The sequence below is a fragment of the Poecile atricapillus genome, chromosome 36 (genome assembly GCF_030490865.1).
Source record: "Poecile atricapillus isolate bPoeAtr1 chromosome 36, bPoeAtr1.hap1, whole genome shotgun sequence".
Classification (NCBI taxonomy): domain Eukaryota; kingdom Metazoa; phylum Chordata; class Aves; order Passeriformes; family Paridae; genus Poecile; species Poecile atricapillus.
Window position 1 is genome coordinate 680,243 of NC_081284.1, and position 22,687 is coordinate 702,929.

The 22,687-nt window shown below is 50.5% G+C and overlaps 2 protein-coding genes across 2 annotated transcripts in view; both read right to left on the reverse strand.

Annotated features, from left to right (window-relative positions):
- The window catches only part of LOC131590981 (serine/threonine-protein kinase pim-1-like), a 28,095-nt gene extending 8,514 nt beyond the window's left edge, over positions 1-19,581 (reverse strand). Inside the window, exon 1 of the mRNA XM_058861399.1 lies at positions 19,524-19,581. Within this exon, the coding sequence (XP_058717382.1) occupies positions 19,524-19,581 (58 nt within the window). The remainder of the gene's footprint in view (positions 1-19,523) is intronic.
- Positions 19,582-19,973: 392 nt separating this feature from the next.
- LOC131590982 (serine/threonine-protein kinase pim-1-like) lies at positions 19,974-22,394 on the reverse strand. Its single transcript, XM_058861400.1, has 6 exons — positions 22,043-22,394; positions 21,819-21,937; positions 21,665-21,715; positions 21,094-21,460; positions 20,314-20,490; positions 19,974-20,080 (listed from the first exon to the last, which is right to left on the reverse strand). Exons 1-6 carry the CDS (start codon positions 22,392-22,394, stop codon positions 19,974-19,976), a joined length of 1,173 nt encoding a protein of 390 aa, XP_058717383.1.
- Positions 22,395-22,687: the final 293 nt, after the last annotated feature.

The following is a 22,687-nucleotide window of genomic DNA, read 5'->3' on the forward strand; positions in this document are numbered from 1 at the left end:
CCCTGCAGTGCTCCAGGCTGGGGACAGAGTGGCTGGACAGCAGGCAGGCAGAAAGGGACCTGGGGCACTGATGGACAGCAGGCTGGGCATGAGCCATCAGTGAGCCCAGGTGGCCAAGGAGGCCAAAGGCTCCTGGCCTGGATCAGGAACAGTGTGGCCAGCAGGACCAGGGCAGGGATTCTTCCCCTGTGCATGGCACTGGTTGAGCTTCATCTCAACTGCTGTGTCCATTTTTGAGCCCCCAATTTAGGAAGGACATGGAGGGGCTGGAGCTCTGCCTGCACAGGAGGGGCTTCAGACCTGGGAGCCCGGCCCTGAGGGCAGAAGCTGTGCTGGGGGGACAGGAAAGAGGGGGCTTGTTCAGAGGGAGGGACTGCACTGCAGGGGCTCCTATGGACATCTCTAAATTCTCTCTGCCACAGGATTGCTGGGCTTTTGTTTACTCTCCTTCCCTGATCTTCTCTCTGCTTCCTGGAGATTTTCCTCCTGCAGGTGTTTCCCTGTGTCTAATCTCTCCCTGCCAGCACCCACAGATCCCAAATCTCTGTGCACTCTCCTTGGCCTGACAGAACCCTGCCTGTTTGCAGGGCTCTGGCTGGGGGCAGGTTCTGTTTGCAGCTTGGAGAAAGGACAGCTCAGATTAAGCCTGATGGGTCCAGCAAAGGTGATGCTGGTGCTGTCCATGGGCAGAGTGGCTCAATGCACATTAGGAACCTCCCATGAGCCTATTGATCACTAAAAGTAACAGTTTGGATGTCTCAGGCACTTGTCAAGATTCATAATACCTTTATTATTTGTCCCCCTCCTCCCTGCCTTTCTCCGATGGTAGGAAACTGAATACAAAGTCTTAGGAAATGTCTTCATTTTTATCAAAATCCTTGTCTTGGAAATATTCTATGACTGATCAGAAGCCCTCAGCATGTCAGAGCTTCATGAACATTCACCTCCCCTACACCACAAATACTCAGAGTTGTACTCACAGGGTCTGTAGGCACTGGCATGTTCCAGCTTTAGGAGATGGCTCCAGGAGCTGCAGCTGCATTGTTCTGCAGCCAGAGGCTTCCTGTGTCAAGGGCTGGGAGGGATTGTGCCCCAGGCACTTCTCAGCACCTTCCCAGCCCTGACTGATTGAAGCTCTCTGTGCCTCTGGGCTGTGCCAGGGTGGCTGCAGGCAGTGCCCCAGTTCTGCTGGGCTGGGAGAAGAGCTGCTGAGCAAGAGAAATGTGCTTTTGAAGCTTTTCCTAGATTTCAGGATAATCCTCTGTGCTGGGAGCCTGGCCTAACTCCAAAGTTACTTTTCCTTTTAATGGGTCCCACTGAGGGACTGCACTGAGAAAGTGTCCCCAGGCTCCAGGCAGGGCAGAGAACAGGAGGCACTGATGACAGGTGGGGACAAAGAGAAGCCAAGTCTTGGTGCCCTGGGCCACAGCAGCCTCTGTGCCACCAAGGGCTGTGAGGAGACACCTTGTCCTGAGGCCCTGGGGCCTCCTGGCACAGCCCCAGCAAGGCTGGCCACTGTCACCCCCTTGGCCTGCCCTCAGCATCCCCCCTAGCCCACATGCCAGTGGCCTCAGGGATCTGCTGGAAGGAGTCCCTGGGGAGCCTTGCTCAGGAATGGCCCTGGGGGGCTCCTTCATGCTCCCAGGGACTGCAGCTTTTTCAAAGCACTTTGGCTTTTGCTTTTGCCTTGGAGTGTCTGAGAGGTTTGTGCAATCATGATCTCCAATTATCTGCTGTAATTAGTTCCTTGAGAGGCTTTGTCAGTAACAACACTCAGTGGGGCTCATTAATGCTTCAAGGTACTTCAGGTTCTTAAGGCACTTTCCTTTCTCCTTCCCACACTGAATCTCTGAGAAGTTTGTGCAATCATGGCCCAAATTATCTGCTTTTAATGAGTCCCTTGGGAGCTTTGCATTGACACTCAGTGGGGCTCAGCAAGACTTTGAGACACTCAGCTTTTTTTCACCTACTTTGGATTTTCCTTTCCACACTGAGTCTGAGAGGTTTTTGTGCAATCTTGGCCTCTAATTTTCTCCTCCAAGAAGTCCATGAGGAGCCTGTGTTGGGGATGGACCTCAGTGGGACCCATTAATGAAATGAGATACTTTGGGTTTTTTCGGACTTGGACTCCTGGAAAGGTTTGTGCAATCTCCTCTCAGGCACTGAGGTTCAAGGGCTCTGCTCCAAATGCACCATGGGGCTCATTAGGATCGAGCAAGTCCTAACAAACCATGGCTCTGCCTTGATTTCCCTCTGCAAACTTACTTCCTGGGACTGTGCCAGGCATGGCCTCCCTTCCTGCAGCAGAGGCTGCCCATGAGCCACTGTTTCCTCTGGGAAATGCCACCTTCAGCACAGCATCTCCTTCCATCTCTGGAGAACGGAAGAGGGATACATGGATCAGGTGGGGCTGTTCCCCAACAGGAAGGTGGCATCTTCAGGAGGCAATACTTGTCAAAGTCATGGATGAGGTTCAGGAAGTCATCCAAGATTTGGAGCAAGGACAGGGCCTTCCCTCCTCCAAAGAGCTGCCATTCCAGATCTACGCCAAGACTGGGAAATTGCAGGGGATCTCAGGGTGTACATAGCCCGTGCTGCAGTTTGGGATCCCTGTCAGCTGATGCCAAATGCCTTCCTGCAGAGGCTGGGGAGAAGCTGCAGCCAGGCCAGACTGGGAAACAGCCCTGCAGGCCTGAAAGCTGCAGTGGGGCAGAGAGGCTGCCATGGATCCCTTCCCTCTGTGCCGGGCATGGCGTGTCCAGATGTGCAGAGAAAGCCCCCGGCTGCTGAGTCTCAGGAGAAGGCTGAGGGACATGGACCCACCGCGGCGTCTCTCCAGACCACTCATCCTCTTGTCTCCTGTAGGTTTGTTCCTCCCTCTAGAAGGACTTTAACACAAAGTATTTCCATTTCAGATGAATGGATCCCACAAAACCAGGGCTCAGCCTGTGGGATCAGCAGGGACACACCACTCACCCCTGTGATGGGAGCTGGGCTTGTGTGCAGCAACCAGCAAAGGAGCTGGGAAAGTCCTCGCTGCAGACACACCTGTAAGTCAACAGCCACAGCAGCTTCTGTCACCTGGTTCCTGCCAGGTTGTCCAGAGGCTGAAAATCTTCATGAAGCCAAGCTGCTGGAGAAGCCTTCCTACCACCTTCATCAGGAAGGGAGCACAGATCAGAACCATTCCATGGTGTGCTGGGATCCCCTTCTGCCTTAGGGGACTGGGCACTGCAAGGGGGTTGGGGGAAGGCCATGGGAGCCAGATGTCAATGGACATGGCCAAAGCTGCAGAGGGGCCTGCAGAGCTCTGGGCTGGCTCTGGTCATTCTCCATCCTCTTTGCAGACCCTGTGCAACATCCCTGGAGGGGTGGCAGGACCAGCCCAGGGTCCCTGGGGCCTCTCTCCCTCCCACAGAGGAAACCCTCCCTAAAGCCCTGGGGAAAACCATCCCCAGCACTTCCCAGGGAGAAGGGAGCACTGTCCCAAGGAAGGGGAGCCAGGCCACCGGCTAACCTGCTCACCATGCTCGCCACGGAGCAGCCTGGGCAGCCCTGTCAGGCAGGGCCACTGCCAGGAGGAGCAGGAGGAGGAGGAGCAGAGCAAGGGCCGTGGTGCCTTGCCCTCTGCCAGTCCCACAGCTCTTGCTGTCACCACTGTCCTGACACCGCTGTCCCAATGTCAGCACCGCTGCTGCCGCCACCGCTGCTGCAACAGTCGTGGTCAAGGACTGACAGATCTGTCCTTGTGGTGCTGTGCAACCACGGGGCTCTGGGACCTCTGTGACCTCAGAGCCTGCTGTGACCTCATGGCCAGCGTGGAATTGTGTGTGGGGTGGGATCTGCCTTGTTTGCTAGGGAGTTCATCCTGCCCAGCAGCTCTGTCCAAGGGCTGTGACACGGTCCCAGCCCAGCTGATCCCACAGGCTGGGGGATGAAGGGATGGAGAGCAGCCCTGCCAAGAAGGACTTGTGGCTGCTGCAAGGTGAGATGCTGGACATCAGCCAGCCATGTGCCTCCAAAGGAGGGTGCCCAGCAGCTTGAAGGAGATTATTCCACCATCCCTCTGCTCTGGTGTGAGCCCACCTGGAGTATTGCATCCACCTCTGGGTGCCCAACCCAGGAAGGACATGGTCCTGTTGGAGCTGGTCCAGAGAAGGGACAGAATGCTCTGAGGGCTGGAGCCCCTCTGCTTTGGAGACAGGCTGGGATAGCTGGGGGTGTTCAGCCGGGAAGGGAGAAGGCTCCATGCAGACCTGATTGCTATCTTTCAGTACTTTAAGGGGGCTTGTAAAAAAGATGGGACAGAATTTTTAGTAGGGCCTGTTGTGACAAGACTGAGGGGGAATGTTTTACAATCTAAAAGATGGGAGATTCAGACTAGACAGAAGAAACACATTTTTTACACTGTGGGTTTTGAAACCCTGGCACAGGTTGCCCAGAGAGGTGGGCATCCATCCCTGCTGACATTCAAGCTCATGCTCTGAGCAACCTGATCCAAAGGTGTCCCTGCTCTCTGCAGGGCATTGGACTCGATGGCCTTTAAATGTCCCTTCCAAGCCAAGCCATTCTGTGCCGCTGTGCACCAGCAGAGCAGTGCTGGAATAATGCTGGGGTGATGATGCTGGCACCTGTGTTTTGGTAGTGATGCCATTTAGCTGTTGGCCAAGAGAGGCTGCACAGTGAAGTCTGCAGAGAACAGCGTGCTCAAGGAGAAACAGGAGAGGAACATGACTTCCAGTTCACATAAATGCCAGCATTTTGCTGCCCATTCCTTGTTAAGAAATAAAGGAATGTCCTGCAGATCCCTTCAAGCTGGGTGCACTCTTGGCTCTATCAGTACTTGTGTTCTGTAAAACAGGTGAGTTGTTACAGCCTCTTGCCCCATTTATCACTGGATAAAACCCAAATACTGCATTGCTCCATGTCTACTTTCTTCCAAGTAAAGGCAGATTTTGTTCATTCTTCAGTGGGACATATTCATCTGTTGACAAGCAAATTCTCCTTGCCATTCACACAATGTTGATTTGCTCTAATCGGATTGTAATTAACATCTACTTCTCACTGTAATTAAGGCTGATGGATTGTGAGGCAAAGTGTTGCATCATTTGCCCTGGAGAGAGTTTTATTCTAATTCAATGACATTTGAAGACAGGTGTAGCTTACCACACTTCTGGCATACTAGAAACAAAAAAACAACCTTTGAAACAGGATTCTGCTTTCTTCCTCCTCTTCCTCCCAGGAATTTTAATCCCTGAAGTCTGAACTCTTCAGCTGCCTCACAAAAGTTGTTTCAATTCACACAGGCATCCATGAAGTGAGCAACATACCAGGACTGTGGCTGTGAAGCTGGAAGCAATGTAGGTTTAGAGCAGCAAAAATAATAATCCATTTCCCAGGTTAAGCCAAGCAATTCCCAAATAACTCTACCTATCCTCAGGGATGTTTCCAAAAGTATCATAGTAAAAGCTGGGAGCAGGGAGAGAATGTCAACAAAATTAAAAATACAGCTATCTGCGGACTTTGTATTTCTATGAAAACAGAGTCAAAACTGTTTATATATGGAAAATTAACTAAGAAGTGAACAACAGATTGTCCAAAATAACTGCTTGGGAAACAAAAATACCTAGCTACAAATAAGTTTACATGTGGATTTATAAGAAAACAAACATACTAAGAGAAAAAAGAGACCCACGAAATCTAAAACCAGTAACACTGTCTCATCTGTTTCAAGGAAAAAAAAAAAAAAAAGAAAAAAATAAAAATTGAAAATAATCAGATTCTCAAGACCATTACTATATACAAGACACTCCAGGTAGTGGGAATAAACAAAGGAACTTTTTGACAGTTTTTTTTTCTCCTTGGGCTGTGGGAGCTGTCACAGGGCAGGTCGGGTCGGGGGTGGCAGTGGCTGCTCAGGGATGGGTTTGGCCCATGTCCCTGGAAGGAGCCACTGCCCAAGCAGCTGCGCTGACCCTGGGCTCTGCTCTCAGCCTTCTGGGCTCTGTTGGGTGGCACAGCCTATGCCAAGGGGTGGCAAGGTGCCTGCAGGCCCCAGCTCTGGGGAAACAGAGAACATCCTGGCCGTATCCAGTGTGCTGCCAGCTCAGCAGTGGAGCACAGCACGGGCTCACGCTGCCCATTGCTCCCACAGATGCAGCCAGCACCACCAGACAAGCTAACAATATCTGGAGAAGCATGAGAAGAGTTTTCTGCTGGGGAGCACAGTGTTTGATTAAGTTAATGGCCATTGTGGCTGGTGGAGCACTTTTCCTGAGGATGTGCTATGCTGGAATCTGGTATTGCTAGAAGAGAAAAGGGTGAGTGTTTTGCTGATCTTGGCCTCAAACAGCTTCTTGAAAGGCTGCTCATAGTCAGGAAACATTCCCAGTGAGGCTGCTGTGGACTTGTGGCTAGTCCTTGGTTGCCCAAATCACTCTGCTGAGAGTTCTGCTGCTGCCCAGGCCTTTCATTGGACTCTTAATTGCTGGGCCTTGTCCTGGGGAGCCCGCTGGGGCTGCAGCCAGTGCTGGCTCCCACTGAGGCTGCCTGGCCAAGAGCAGCCCCAGGAGCAGCGGGCAGAGGCAAAGCAGGGTGGACAGGAGAAAGAGCAGAGACAGCAGAGACGAGATTGCCCTTGAAAGGCAGAGGCGTTCTGGGGCCCGCTCCTGCCCACGGACCCTGCCCAGAGCCATCCCCTGCTCACCGGGGACATGAAGGTCTCAGGAAAATTAATCCACAAACACCAGAGGTTGATGTCTAAAAAGAGACAGAAGAGTCCTTTCACTTTATTCGAATAAAGGGAGAGGCCATGGGGCATTCCCCTGGGGTCTCTCAAATTTTTGGAGGACGCAGCCTCCTTTTTATCCTAATTTCCCGGCCACATGTCCCTCTCTCTTTCCCCACTGGCTGAAGTACTTGAGAGGTACAGACTTCCCAGAGTGCCTGGTACCTAACATGCAACTCTAATGTAAAAGCCTCCTTCTTAATTTTTAATTCTCAGAAACTTATGGTGTTTCCCCATTGTTTCTTTTGTATTTCAATATCCAGTTTCATTTATCACCAAACCTACAGTTTGTATGTATAGGCCAATATCTTTTTTCCATTCATCAATTACTGGAATCTTTCCCATTGTTTCTTTTATATCTCAGTGCTAGTTTTATCTATCAGCAGACCCACAGCTTGTCTGTAAAGACAAATCTCTCGTTCCTCTCAATCTTTTTTTTTTCTTTAATAATTGTCTTTACCAACATTAGTTGTCATTGACTCATTGAGTTAATTTCCTGTTCCTGGGGTTTTTTTTTATTTTTGCAATTATTTGCAGTGACATCAATTTCTGCCCTTTTGTAGCTATTCCTGCATTAGTAGGGATGGCTACTACCGGCATCCTTTTCATCACATGTTGAATAAGTTGTACTAAGCAAGGGATCATGTGTGCTAAAAAGATTACAGTTGCTACAGCACAAGAAAAAGCATTTGTTAAACCCATAGTTTACTAGGTAACCATGAAAACACATCTTATTCTCATTCTTTCCATGTTTGGACTGGCACATGAATTAACTTACTTAGTGCTTTTTAATTTGTTTCATCACCTTTTATCTATCATTTAATTTGCCACACACTCTCCCTTCTTCTGCTGATAGTATTTGCATTTCTTAGCTGTCACATGACATTTCTACCTGCAGTTACATTTTAGATCTGTTCTCTTAGATCTGGATCAGAAACTTTTACAAAGGGTTCGAGTTTCGTGTTGGTGTTGCTACTTCTACTGATAGTCAGGGAAAATGTGTGTCCTGTTTGTGGAATTGTTTTGGGGGCAGCTTAAAAATAAGGTGTCCAAAATGCCTTCTCTTTCCCCACTGCTTCACAGCCTTCAAAATCTTTTTGGTAATTATGGAAGGAACACCTTGCTTAGCTACTATTAGTGAGCTTAACATGTGTTTGATTCTATTTGCCGTGATATCTGAAACAATTATAAGGAGGGCACTTGGGGGTCTAACAATCTAAACCTACAGTCTAGTCACAAACATTTTTTCCCACGTATTTGCTTCTTGTTCTATTTAGACAATAAATGCTTTTTTCAGAAGAATGAAGCCACCATGGATTTCCTTCTTCATCTCAAAATCTTGTTTATTATGGACCTAACTCACTGTTTAGCTTTGACTGGGCTGGCCACCCATGGCCAGTTTTCAGATCTCCCTGGCCTTCCACAGACTTCACAGTTTTTAAGGTTAAAGCTTTTGCTACTTCTTCTCTTAAGGTTAAAAATTACTTTTTCACTTTTGGCTTCAATTTCAACTGGCTGACAATATAAAGGTAAGATTATTAAGGCAAACATTTTAATGGTGACATTTAATTTCCTAACTTAATTTTTACTTTCACGTTGTCTTCTGCACTACCTGTGGTGAGTGAAGGCACAGAAAGATCCTAACATGAAGAAAACAATGACAGCAAGGATTGGCCTCTAATGACTGGAGATTTGGGAGAAGTGATGCCCACACAAACTATTTCAGCAGCCAGTTGGTGGGAGGCACTCGGGGCTTCCCCCAATGTTGACGTCCTGGCTACTGCTCCAGTCCCCTCTTGTGGAGCATCAGTGGCAGCCTGCTGAGCTTCTCCTCTAGCTGAGATGTCTGAATTTCTGGGGCCTTAGAGACCTTGACTCGAGTGTGATGGGTCTGCCCGTGTTCAGCTCTCTTGACAGCTGTTTCTGTGCTCAGCAACACTTGCACAGGTCTGCGCTACTTTGCTGCTGGTGGTGCTTCTTTCTACTCCTTCACTCGGATTCAATCTCCTGGCTGGATTTTGTGAACAGCAAAGTCTAAAGGCAAGGTCTGTGCTCGCTGAGCTTCTTCTCAAAGAGATTTCACAAGAGATAGTATCCAGGCTACAAACAGTTTCCAATATATATCACTTATCTCCACCTGCCCACAAGGCTGAGAATTACAAGGATAAGGAATTCTAAACATCAATTCAAAGGGAGATAATTGAGTATCCTCCCTGGGTCTGGCCCTTCTTATTGCTAAAGCCAGTGGCAAGAGCCGTACTGACAGCATCTTAGTTTTTATTACTAGCTTCAGAAGGTGTTTCTTTATTTCTCCATTTATCCTTTCAATCCGGCCTGAACTCTGGGGGTGCCAGGGGGTATGGAGGTTCCATTGAACCCTTAAAGCTGTCATAACTCCTTTGAGAATGTTTTCTGTAAAGTGAGTTCCCCTGTCTGAGTCTATTGCTTCCATAATCTCATATCTTGGAATTATTAGTTCCAAAAATACTTTAATATCTGACTCTGTAGTTGCTGAAAGGGATGGAAATGCTTCTGGCCACCCTGTTAACTGATATACTATTGTTAGCGTTCAGGAACACATTATCACAGAATGATTATATGAAGGTGCTTTATTAAGAGCTCTGGGTGTCAGGAGTACACACACACAAATCTGACCCAACTTGGTTTTGAGCTGAACATGTTTTTTAGTCTGTTGTTATATAACTTACATATTAATTATTAAACTTACATTGTTCTATTGTATGTATTGTTTTTACTCAAACATGGATTTTTCGTGATCCCCTCTAAACCCCCAAACATTGTTCCTCAGGTTCTTTAAATAATAATTATATCTAATCACATCTAACAATTGTATCATTTATCACATACTGATTACACAGGTGCAGTTTCACCTGGTCTTAGCAAGCACAAGGCCTAACATTTCCCAGGGCCTACTTTTCTCAAGGCTTGCCAAGCCTAACTTGCTTTCTAAATCCCTAAATTTCTATGATTTTAAAATCTTTTACTATCACTATCAGCAGAAAATTTTAAACCTTGCCACTTGAGGCATTTCACTAAAATCTACCTGGCATCTCTGGAAGGGACATACAGCCCAAGGCCTCCCTCCCCTGACAAGTTTCTTTGTAACTCTGTTATTGGTTTTAGCACAAATCAAACAATCCTCAATAGCTCGCTTTGCCAGAGTAAAAAAAGACCCACTGCAGCATATATTTTCAGGAAGGCTCTTGGCAGTCCCTGGGAGCTCCAATGACTTCTTTCATGAAGTTGTTTTAGCAACTGTAAGGACAGAGCTTTTGGTATCCACTGTTTACCATCTCTTGTAAACCATTTTCCCCCACTTTTAAATTCTGCATCCTCTTGCTCCATTAAACAAAATTCATACTGGAATAACCTAGCACTGGTCATCCACTTAGAGGCTCTCCCAGTCAACAAAGCTTTAATCTGATGTGAAACTTCAACAATCAGATTCCTTCCTCTTGTCAGCTTTCGGGCCTCAGCCACCATCAGAGCTGTGGCTGCACAGTTCTGCAGACAATGGGGCCAGCCTCTGGCCACCGGCTCTAACATTTTAGAAAAACTGGCAACAGGCCTCCGTGTTCCCCCATGCTCTTGTACCAAAACTCCTTTAGCATGACCCTGTTTAATATCCACAGAGAGTTTAAATTCCTTTTCTGAGACTGAAAGAGCTAAGACTAGGGCATTAACCAATTTCTCTTCTAATTTTTTAAACCTTTGCTTTCCTTCTGGTGTCTATACCATGACATTAGGCTTGTCTTGGCTTAAAACGTCATATAAAGGTCTGGCCACAACAGAAAAATCTTCAATCCATACTCTGCAGTACCTTACCAATCCTAAAATTGCCGTAACTCTTTGTTTGTCTGGGGTAATGGTACTTGTAAAATCCCCTGTATTCTTTCTGAATCAATACACCATAACTCTCCAGTTAGAATGTGTGCCAAATATATGACCTATTTTTTTTTTTTTTTTTTTTATCCTACCAACTGGCCTTCTTTTCAGACACTCTTAAGTCTTTTTTTAGCAAGAAAATTAAACAGCTTTACAGTACCCTCTTCAACCACATTCTCCTGTTCCCCTGACAAAAGCAAATCATCCACATACTGCAACAACCTAAATCCTGAGGCTGGAGTAAACACCCTTAATATTTTCTGCAAAGCTTGCCCAAACAAAACCAGGGACTCTGTATATCCCTGCAGGAGGACTGTCCATGTCAATTGCTGTTGTACAATTTTCCCTCCTTTTGTTCCAGTCATTTTCCCTTCAAACATGATCCAGTTCAGTGGCCACTGCCTAAAGCCAATCACATTTTTTTTTCTAGTAACCAATTACTCCCTGTCCCTATTTTTTGCATCAAGTCCATCTTAGGTGTAGGGAAGTGACTAACAAATTAACCAAGGAAAGATAAAAAAATACTTTCCCCTAAAGTTTTCCTATAGCCTCCAAAGAGAAAGCTGCATGAGAAATACCTAGGCCTGCATAGGGACAACACCAGCCCCACAAGGCAGCAGCAGCTCCAGAATTGGCCTCAGGATTAGAACCTGCCAATTCCAGCTCTCCACAAGAGACCACAGACTGGTGGGGGGTTCCCCACAAGGTAGGAGCTGCAGAATTGGCTTCAGGACTGAAATCAGCAAATTCTGGCTTTTTATAACAAAACACACAAAAAGCAGAGGGGTGTGGTCAGACACAAACTTTGAAGAATTTAAGATTTTAGAGAAGCTGAGGCCTTAATTAAAAAGAAGCCTTGCTAAATCTAATTAAAATAGATAGATGGGCTTTGCTAAAATTAAAGGTAGATAGAGAGACTTTGCTTAAATTAGAGCTTAATCATTTGCTAATAACTAATTCTCTGACAACTTTATGCTTGTTCACCTGGGCTTCTAATGAGAAACAGAGTATCTGGTAAAGAACTTCAAGAGCAGAAGACAGTTTCACATCAGAAACTCATTGAAGATATGAAACTAGGAGCCCAGCCAAGGGTCCATTTGTCACTTTGCATGGAAAAGGTAGAAAGGTCAGAACGAGGAAGAGCCATATCCCTTCCTCCCCTCTGTGACCCCTTCTCATAAAAAGAGCAGTGACCCATTTCAAGAATCAACCTATGCATGCTTAATTGCTTTGTTCCTAAGTAGCATAGGAAGTGAAAAGTGGGTGAATTTGTATTTCTATTCAATACTTCTGTAAATAAAAAGCCTGTATTCACCTCTAGTTGGGGTCATGTGTATTAAGTGGTGACCCGACACATCAGCCCAGCGCTGCTAATAAACATACACTTTTTAACCCTAAACCAGTTAAAGAGTCTTTGTCTGTCTCTGTTGGATATTGATACTAGATCATATCCATATGTTAGAAACTCAATCTTAAAATGCATCCAAAAATTGCATGTGGAGAAAGGAAAAGAATTTGTGGGTTTGAGAAGATGAGGAAGGATTTTGTTAACAGCCCACTGGAAACAGGACCAACAGAAGGAACAATTGTTTTTGGAATGCTCCCACATGAAGGTACAGAAGAAGGTTTTAGTCTTGAGCTCAGGTTTATTTGTGCAAGGGAAACAAGAACAACAACAACAACAATAATAATAATGAATATATAACTCAATAATACATATTTAGATCCATAATTAAAAATTTATAATGTGAAATAATGCTGACAATACCAAGTTGTTAGCTTCGTCTGCTCACTGTAACACTAAATACCCTACAAAAAAGAACTGGCCAAGACCCAAATGTCAGTGGTAAACTTTGTGAATTGTATACAAGGAATAAATGAGGAAGGGATGAAATTGGCTGTTTTTATAGGGTTTGGTGATACTATGATGTGGAATGCTTTGTCTGTTCCTGTGAAAAACACAGTGATTAAGACTGCTGGGTTTTTCATGTACCAGACTATCCATGAGCTGCAGGATTGGTTGAATGGGTGAAGGGGCTGTTAAAAGAGCAGTTTAAAAATGAGGAGATGGGAACTTGTCCTGGTGGAGAACCCATCTCCCAGATGTGCTCCATGCCCTTAACAATGGGCCCACTGGGAAATGGAAACCCCTGGGTGTGCATGGCTGCATCCAATTTGCAAACACAGCCATGGACAGTGAGACTTGGACTGCCTGGGAAATTGTTCTGGGTGTGATGGCCCCTGCCAGGGCCACCCCAGAGGCTGCAGGGCTGGACCTTCATGCAGTGGAATTCATTAGGACAAATCAGAAGCAAATGAGAGTTAACAATACTGAAACAAGAATTCAGATTCCTCCTGGACACTTTGGTTTGGTAACTGCTCACTGGAGCTTAGCCTTACAAAGTGTTCATGTCATGGGAGGAGGAATTGATGCAGATTATCAAGAATAAGTAACCTTGTCACTAAAGCACCACTGATGTCTGTAAATTGTATCTTGAGAGACAGCCAGAATCTTTGTTCACCAGAAACACCTCTAGAGATTTATCAAGGCATTAGCCATCAAAATTATTTTGAAAATTTAAACATCAAAGTAGCCAAACTACTCAATGTAGCAAATTCCTGGGTATGTGCTCAACCAATGTTGGGAGGAATGGGGTTCCCTTGGAGGGCCCACCCTGTGGGGTGGCCAGAACTCTGTCAATGGGCTCTGACTCAGAACAGAGCCAGTGCAGGGACACTTAGAGAGAACTGTGCTGTGGAACACAGGAATGCAATTACCACTTTTACAGGATTCACTGAGATCTCCCTTCAGGAGAAACCAAACCCTGTTCTAGTTGGAGGCCACAATGTGAAAGGATTTCTGTGCTTTACCCTCACAAGCTTACTCATTCCTTTTCCTCAACCTCATTCATGTTAGGAACAATAATTCTGTTGTCCATGGAGCTGGCACCTTTTGAATTCCAGAATAATGCCCCCAAGGTCCTTTGCTGTTCAGCTTTTCAGCGCTGTCTGTGGCTAACAAGGCTTGCTGGGGTCCTTTCCCCTTTGGCTGAAGAGGAGCCAGGTCCCAGTCCCTGAGGGGCACCCAGGCTCCTGGCTGGAATTGGTGTGGAAGTCCCTCAGTGTCACATCAGCCTTCACATGGAGCCCCGTGGATCAGAGCAGTTTCCAAAGGGGCCGTTGGGGCAAACAGGGAGATTTGGTCTGGCAGCACCCGTAAAACAATATCCCATCCCATCGACTTGTTCTGGCAGAGAACACTTGGCTGCAGGGACATATCCCCATTGTTCCTGCCCAGGTTTCAGGATTCAAAAGGTGTTGTCTTTGCCCTGAGCTGTTCCTTCAGCTGGCTCAGGAGGGCCATTTGACCTCTGGACTCACACTCTGGCCCAATTATTAGGACTGGTGCATCCAAACCTTTTATCTCCACTAACAGTGCTGATTGGAGGTGGATCTCTTTTCTTCTCAATTGTTTTTAAACTGCAATACCAATATTTGTCCCACCCTGACATGGGATTGAATAATCCGATCTTGTTTGTAACTTTTTAAGAGAATTACTTCAATTTCTCCTTGATAATCTGCATCAATTCCTCCTCCCATGACATGAACACTTTGCAAGGCCAAGCTCCAGTGAGCAGTTACCAAACCAAAGTGTCCTGGAGGAATCTGAATTCCTGTTTCAGTATTGTTAACTCTCATTTGCTTCTGATTTGTCCTAATGAATTCCAGTGCATGAAGGTCCAGCCCTGCAGCCTCTGGGGTGGCCCTGGCAGGGGCCATCACACCCAGAACAATTTCCCAGGCAGTCCAAGTCTCACTGTCCATGGCTGTGTTTGCAAATTGGGTGCAGCCATGCACACCCAGGGGTTTCCATTTCCCAGTGGGCCCATGTTTAAGGGCATGGAGCACATCTGGGAGATGGGTTCTCCACCAGGACAAGTTCCCATCTCCTCATTTTTTTAACTTCTTTCTTCACAGCCCCTTCACCCATTCAACCTATCCTGCATCTTGTGGATAGTCTGGTACATGAAAAACCCAGCAATCTTAATCACTGTGTTTTTCACAGGAACAGACAAAGCATTCTGCATCATAGTATCACCAAACCCTATAAAAACAGCCAATTTCATCCCTTCCTCCTTTATTCCTTGTATACAATTCACAAAGTTTACCACTGACATTTGGGTCTTGGCCAGTTCTTTTTTGTAGGGTATTTAATGTTACAGTGAGCAGCCAAAGCTAACAAATTGGTATTTTCAGTATTATTTCACATTATTGATTTTCAGTTATATTTTTAAATACATATTATTGTGTTATATTGTAACATTATAATGTTGTATTTTATTATTACTATTACTATTATTAGTATTTTTTCGCTTAAACTAACAAACCTGAGCTCAAGACTAAAACCTTCTTTTGGACCTTCATGTGGGAGTATTCCAAAAACAATTGTTTCTTCTGTTGGTGCTGTTTCCAATGTGCCATTAACAAAATCCATCCTCGTCTTCCCAAACCCACAAGCCCTTTTCCATATGCAATTTTTGGATGCATTTTAAGACATCCGGCAATTCAGCCTCTTTTTACCCACTGCCCCACTGCTCGCACGGTGCTCTGACCTCAGCCCACTCCAGAGCCAGCAAACTCTAGGGAAGGGCTTCCCATCTGAGAATTACAGACAGGACTGATTCCTTACATTCACATTTAAAAAGTGACATTTTGTTGTGCTCTGGTGAGACTTCGACCAGTGGCAGGGTCAGCCCCAAAAACACAAACACCACCTGAAGGAATCAGTGTCATTTACTGCAGCTCCAAGCAGCAAAGGATCACAAAAGGAGCAGCTCAGCAATGCACCCAATCATCACTGCCAAAGATTGCCTGCAGTGATTAACAAAGATCCACCACCAGTTCCCCTCAGACTCTGCCAGCACCACATCCACACATCAGCTGGAGAAGCTGTCACAGCCAAGGGCTGGAGAGCCACTCCTGGACACTGGGAATTCCTGCAGGAGCCTCCAGCCACAGCTGAGCCTCCAACCCTGCTGTGAGAGGGCCCAGCCCTGATAGTGCTGAATAAACAGACAGCACTTCTAGTGTGGGAACATCTGGTTTCATCCTCCTCTTGGGTCCCCGTCAAAGCCTGACCAGGCCTCAAGGAGGAACCAAGGTAGTTGACTCTGACCATACAGCCCCAAACACGGCCAGATGTTGGACTTCATGGCCTTGTCTGACTTCTAAACATAGAAACCTCAATCCATGCTTCACCAGTGAGTGGATACATCTATCCCACTGCTAATGACCATGCACAGTTCAGTAATGAGCAAATACACAGATAACCTTTGGCTGGAAGGTTCATCCAGAGGTCACCTTTGGCTCAGGGCCTGTTGTTCAGGCCTCACTCAGGGCCTGTTGTTCAGACCTTTGCACTTCAGGGACGAGGTTTAGTGCTGGGCTTGACACTGCTGGGTGACTGGCTGGACTGGATGAGCTCAGAGGTCTTTTCCAGCAGAATGGATTCTGGAATTCCAGGATTCCATATGCTGCATTCACCTAGGTCCACGTTAGAAGCATTACTTTGGTCCAAAAGTCCCCTCTTGCTCAGCTCTTGTGGCTTGAGGCGTCAGATCCTTCAGCTCCTGGTGCTCAGCTGCTCATGCTGAACGAGACCACTCAGAGTGAAGAATACATTTCATCCAATTACTTCTGGAACAAGGAGAGGGGAGGTGTAAAACAAAAAAGGAGCATTGTTTGGTGTGGCCTCCTCTCTGCCCTCCACATCTTTCAGCGCTTTGAACCACACAAGAGCTTTCTCCAGGAGTGCAATGAAGCAGCTGCTCCTGCTCCCAGCTCTGCCTCTTCCCAGTCTCTGACCTTGCCTGGTTTTGTCCCTCTTGCTGTGCTCTCTGTTCCCCCAGGGCTCGGTGGCTGCTGCCCAGGACTGTGGGACTGGCACAGATCAAGGGGTCGAGCCCCTCCTTTCTGTGCCCTTGGAGCTGCCTGTTCGCAGCAGCCTTTTCCATCTGGAAGCTCCACATGGAGAGGGAGTCCCCAGCTCTGTTCTTGGCACAACTTGCAGGAGTCCAGGGCTGCCATCTCAAGTCCCTGCTGGCATTGAGGGCTCCCAGGTGCCTCAGGCTGCTGTGACACCGCTGCACAGGGAGGGAAGAGTGGCAGGGGCTGTGCTGAAAGTCAGCTCCATGTGCTGCTGTTGGTGCTGCTGGTGCTGGTGGTGTTCCTGGTGCTGGTGGTGCCTCTGCTGGTGCTGTTGCTGCTGATGCTGCTGCTGCTGGTACTGCTGGTGGTGCTGGTGCTGCTGGTGCTGCCACTGCTGGTCGTAGTGCTGGTGCTGCTGGTGGTGGTGCTGGTGCTGGTACTGCTGGTTCTGCTGCTGGTGCTGGTGCTGGTGCAGCTTCTGCTGCTACTGCTGCTGCTGCTGTTGCTGGCGGTGGTGGTGCTGGTGCTGGTATTGCTGGTTCTCCTGGTGGCGATGCTGCTGCTGCTGCTGCTGCTGGTACTGCTGGTGCAGCTGGTGCTGCCGCTGCTGGTGGTGGTGCTGGTACTGGTGATTCTGCTGCTGCTGCTGGTACTCTGCTGCTGCTGCTGCTGCTGGCGGTGGTGGTGGTGCTGGTGCTGGTACTGCTGGTTCTGCTGGTTCTGCTGCTGGTGCTGGTGCTCTGCTGCTGCTGCTGGCGGTGGCGGTGCTGGTGCTGGTACTGCTGGTTCTGCTGCTGGTGCTGGTGCTGGTGCTGGTGCTGGTGCTGGTTCTGCTGCTACTGCTGCTGCTGCTGGCAGTGGTGGTGCTGGTGCTGGTATTGCTGGTTCTGCTGGTGGTGATGCTGGTGGTGCTGCTGCTGCTGCTGCTGCTGATACTTCTGGTGCTGCTCGTGGCGCTGCTGCTGCTGCTGCTGCTGGTACTGCTGGTGCAGCTGGTGCTGCCGCTGCTGGTGGTGGTGCTGGTACTGGTGATTCTGCTGCTGGTGCTGCTGTTCTGCTGCTGCTGCTGCTGCTGCTGGCAGTGGTGGTGGTGCTGGTACTGCTGGTTCTGCTGGTTCTGCTGCTGGTGCTGGTGCTCCGGTGCTGCTGGTGCTGTTGCTGCTGGTCCTGGTGCTGATGCTGCAATCATTTGTCCAGCCCTGCCCCAGACTGAGGGATCAGATCCAGGCACTGCTGCTGCTCCCTCGGGACCAGCCCCAGTTTGGTTCTTGCTGGCAGTGCCAGCAGAAGCCGTGGCTGGAGCAGCAGGTGCTGACAGTGCCCCAAGGCCCGGGGCTGGAGGGGTCCCTGGGCTGGGGCTGGGAGGGAGCTGCCCCTTGTTCTCCCTCTGCCTCACACAGAGCTGGGCCAGGCACAAGTGGGGCAGCAGAGCCAACAGGGAGCCTGCGAGTCTCTTCCAGCCCTGCCTGCTCAGACTTTGGCCTTGGAGCTTCAGGTGGACAAAGGCAGCTGCTCTGGTCCCTCTGTGTGTGCCCGTGTTCAGCACTGCTGCTCCATCAGTCTGTGCCCAGCAACGGGGAAAAGCCTCAGCCCTGCAGGGCGGGGAGCTGCCGGGCTCTGCCTGAGCAGCTCAGCCAGCGGGAAGGGAGCTGCTCCACACGGGAACCCAGAGCAAAGGGCATGCCTTTTTTACAGCATGTTTTCTGTTTTAAAGAAGAAAAGAGAGGAAATAGAAAAAAAAAAAACTACTGTAAAATATGAAAGATAAAAACGTAACCCAAGTGTGCAGTGAAAAATCTTCTATAACTTTGAATTAAGTGGTAATTTGTCTTTTGAAACATAAAACTCAGTTATTTACTTTGTAAATGTGCTGTTGGCATGATGCATCTTACTGGCCTCAGTAACCATTCTTAAAAAGCTTTTGGGGTTTGATTCCATTATTGTTATTTTAAATTGTGGTGAAATTGGTGTGAAGGAATACGAAAATGCTTTGCACCTTGCCAGCTCCAAGCAGCACTGGGAATCTAAACTCTGTCAAACCCCAAATTCTCTACAAGATGCCCTTCCTTCTCACCCTGTGAATGAACTGCACATTCCCTTTCAAACCTTCAAGGTTTCTTAAAGATGCAAAGTCCCACTCACAGCTTTTTGCTCTGGTTTGGAACTGCAGAAGGGCAATTCTTCATCCATCAGCTCCAGACTGCACTGCCTCAGGAACACAGCAGTGGCATTCTAAAGGAGGAAGAAAGTGCAATTGCACAATTCCAGCCAAAAAGAAAGGAAGAGTGGGACACAGAAAACATCCTGTGCAGATCCAGGCATTCAGCTGGGACTGGGGAGAGTTTGGCTTCTTGCCAATTGGATGTGTGTCCCTAACTGCAATCTCTTGGCCTGCACGAGAGTCTCACTCACCTGCAAAAGCAGAAAGCTCAGGCGGTGTGCTGGGAACAGGCTCCTCTGATGCAAAGCTGTCAGAGCAATGTGAGGGCAGAGCGAGCCCAGCTGTGCCTGGGGCTGAGCCCAGCAGAGCCCTGGCAGAGCCCAGAGCAGCCTCAGCATCCACAGAGCCCGGCTGCAAGGAGAGAAACCAGAAACCACCCGTCAGCTCAAGGCTCCTGTCCCCTTGTCCCAGCCACCCACGGTGCCCAGGCCATGCTGGCTGTGCTCAGAGCTGGGCCCAAAGCTGCCCATCACTGCTGCCTTTGGGAGCAGAGCAGGAGGGCAGGACATGTGCCCAGCCTGCAGCCAGCCACGGCAGATCCAGCCCCTCAGCAGCTGCCCAGAGACACAAAGCAGACTGGCAGCTGACTGAAGAATTGGTTGCATCAACCTCAGCAAAGGGGGGAGCTGGCCAAGCTGTGCCATACCCAGATCTGGGAGCATCCCCTGGCTGTGGACTCACCTGCAAATTGGGCGTGGAGTGTGTCTTTGAAGAAGGTGCCAGAATCAAAGTTGATCATCTTCAGCTGGCCACGTGGATGAAGACATTGTCATCCTTGCGGTTGTCTTTGGTGTCTCCCGCAGCAGCCCCACCTGGTACAGCTTCTCCAGGGGCTCCTTCTCCTTCCCTAGGGGCCAGACCAGGCTGTCAGTGCTCTGCCCAGGGACCCAGCCATCAGTGAACCAGACAAGCAAAACCAGGGGGGATGGTGGCCACCAGTGCTTGCCACACCAGGTCTCCAGCTCAGCTCCAGCCCAAGAGCTGCGTGTTCCCTTCTAATGACCCCTGTTCAGAGCTACAGGCAGGACAAAAACAGTCTGCTTTGCTCTGCCACTGATTGCCAAGAGATGGGTGGAGTTGTTACCTGCCAGGCCCCTGGATCCAACTGTGCACATGGATCTCTCCCATCTTCTAGGGCAGATGAACACCCTGAATCCAAGGATCTTGGTAGAGATCTTCTAAGGATGGCCTGTCCAAGGGTTGCATGGACAAACATCTCTTAATTACATCTTGGCACTCTGAAGAGAGAAACCAGGAATCACCGGTCACTTGGAGAAGTTGACCCCCGTTCCTGTGCCCAGGCCATGCTGGGTGTGCCCAGAGCTGGGCCTAAACTTCCCCATGGATTCCCTGTTTGCAGGAGAGCAGGACATGTGCCACCTCCTCAGCAGTTGCCACAGAGGGATGCCCATGAGCCCAATGCTGTCTCCCAACACTGGTGTTCCCCCCGTGCCCAGAGATGAGGATCCACCTTGGGAGAGCCGTCGCGGGAAGAAGATCTGCCCCCAGACGATCTGCTGGCCCTTCCTGAATGGGTGCTTCCCTGTCACCAGCTGGTACAGCAGGAGCCCCAGGGACCAGATGGTTGCTGCCTGGCCGTGGTAGCATCGCTGGTAGAACCACTCTGGTGGGCTGTAGGAGAGGGTTCCTGTGGAACACAGACAGAGCTCATCAGGGCGATGCTGCTGCTCCCAGAGACTCACCCCAGCATCCCTGGGCATGTGGGGGCTGCCCCAGAGGCACATGGGGTGACCTGCTGCCCTCTCACCAGCACCTGGCACTTGTGTACAAACCTGGGCTTGCAAATGAAGCCACTGCTGCTGGAAGAGGGCAGCAGAAGCACTGGGGAGGCCCAACCAAGACCCACAAATGGAAAATCCACCCAGTGGTAGAGAAAACCCACTCTCCTCCCTGCCTGCATGGCCTCCAAAAAATTGTTAATAAGCCAGGGCAAATTTGGGGAGCAGAGGAGTTCAAGCCCTTCCTTGCTGGCACACCAAACGGGGTCAGACACTCCCATCTCTGCTACCCCCATGGGGGTTTTTATCAGGCTGCCTGCCCCAGCCCCAGCCCAGGGCATAGTGGGTGCTGAAGGCTGTCAGCAGGGCTGGGAGCTGGCCCCTCTCACACCCCTACCCAAATCAACTTGGCTCAAGTATTAATCCCATCCCTGCAGCAACAGGGGGAAGCCCCGGTGCCACACCCACGCTGGACCAAGAGATGCCCAGGAACATCCCCTGCAAGGGCTCACCTGCAAATCGGGTGTAGGCTGTGTCTTGGAGGAAGGTGCCACAGCCAAAGTCAATGAGTTTCACTTGCCCCGTGGCCAGGTCCAGCAGGATGTTTTCGGGCTTGATGTCCCTGTGCATGACCCCGCAGCTGGTGCAGTGCTGCACGGCCTCCAGAACCTGGCAAAACAGCCCCCGCGCCTCCTCCTCCTGCAGGAACCTCCACTCTGCCAGCAAATGCGAGAGGTCCTGGCACCGCTGCGGACGCTCCAGCACCAACAAGAAGCTGTCGGGCAGCTCAAGCCACTCCAGGAGCTGAATCACTGCAGCACAGCCAGAGGACACCCTGTCCATCAGCACAATCTCCAGGGGCGCACGTGTACCGTCAGGCTGGGGGAGAAGCACGGTGCCGTCAGTGGGGCTGAGCCCGTGCCAGGGCTCGGGAAGCCCTCAGCCAGCCCGGGATGCTCTGCACGCCCCGCTGGCCCCACGCCCGCTCTCCCCGCAGGGCTCCCGGCGGCTCCCACCCTGCCGGGCCCCGGCTCATCCCCGCCCGGCACGCCCCGGCTTCTGCCGCTGGCCCCGCTCACTCACCAGCTCGCCCCAGCGCCGGATGCGATCCCGCGGCACCTTTTTGATGGCCACCTGCGAGCAAGGGGCAGCAGAAGGTTGAGCTCGATGCCCGCCCGCAGTGGCCCCGCCTTCTCCTCCGCCCCCTCCTCCTCCTCCTCCTCCGCCCGCCGCCGGCCCCGCTGCTCATCGGGGCACCATCCGAGAGCCTCGTGGCTGCGAAGACGCTGCCGAATCCGCCGCGCCCCAGCAACGAACCCACTCGGTACCGCTCCTTCGGGCCCTTGTGCGCATTCCCTGGGGGCGAGACTCGGCCGTCAGCGCTCGGCCCGGGGCCAGGAACGGCCCCCGAGCGCTCCCCGACCTCCCCGGGCCGAGCATCCGCAGGCGTCCGCTCCTTGCAACGCGACAGCGGTGGCTCGGGGCCAGCGGCCGCGCTGCCGAGCGGCGGAGCTCGGGCCGGGGAAGCCGCAGTGGAGGCGGCGGCAACGGCTGCACCGCCTGTGTCCTCCGCGGGCCCCGGGAGGAGCCGGGACAAGGGCCGGGACCAGGGCCGGGGCAGGGCTCGGAGCAGGCGGAGCCAAAGGGCGGTGATACCGCCCCAGCCCCAGGCACTGAGGCCCGCCCAGAAGCGCCAGCGCCAGCTCGGCCGGAGCCGGGCTAAGGCGAGAGAGAGGCGGGACGCCCGGGGCCGGCGCCGGCGCCGCGGCCAGGGCCGGGGCCGGGGCCGGGGCCAGGGGCGGGCTGGGGGCATGTCCCGGGCGGGCAAGGGGAGAGGGGAACTGGGAGAAGAGGGGAACACAGAGAAAGGGAGATCGGGAGTGGGTGAGGGACCAAGGGAGAGAGGGTGGAACAGCGGGAGAGGGAGAAAATAGGGAGGGTCAAAAACGTGACTTCTTTCGCTGCTTTCTCTTTTTCCGCTGCTGCCGCTGCTGCTGCCGCTGCCGCTGCTGCTGCCGCCGCTGCAACTGAAGCACCGGGGCCGTTTGTCCCCGGGGCCGTTTGTCCGTTGCCCGCTCGGCCCTGCCCCGAGCCCCGCGCTCCCCG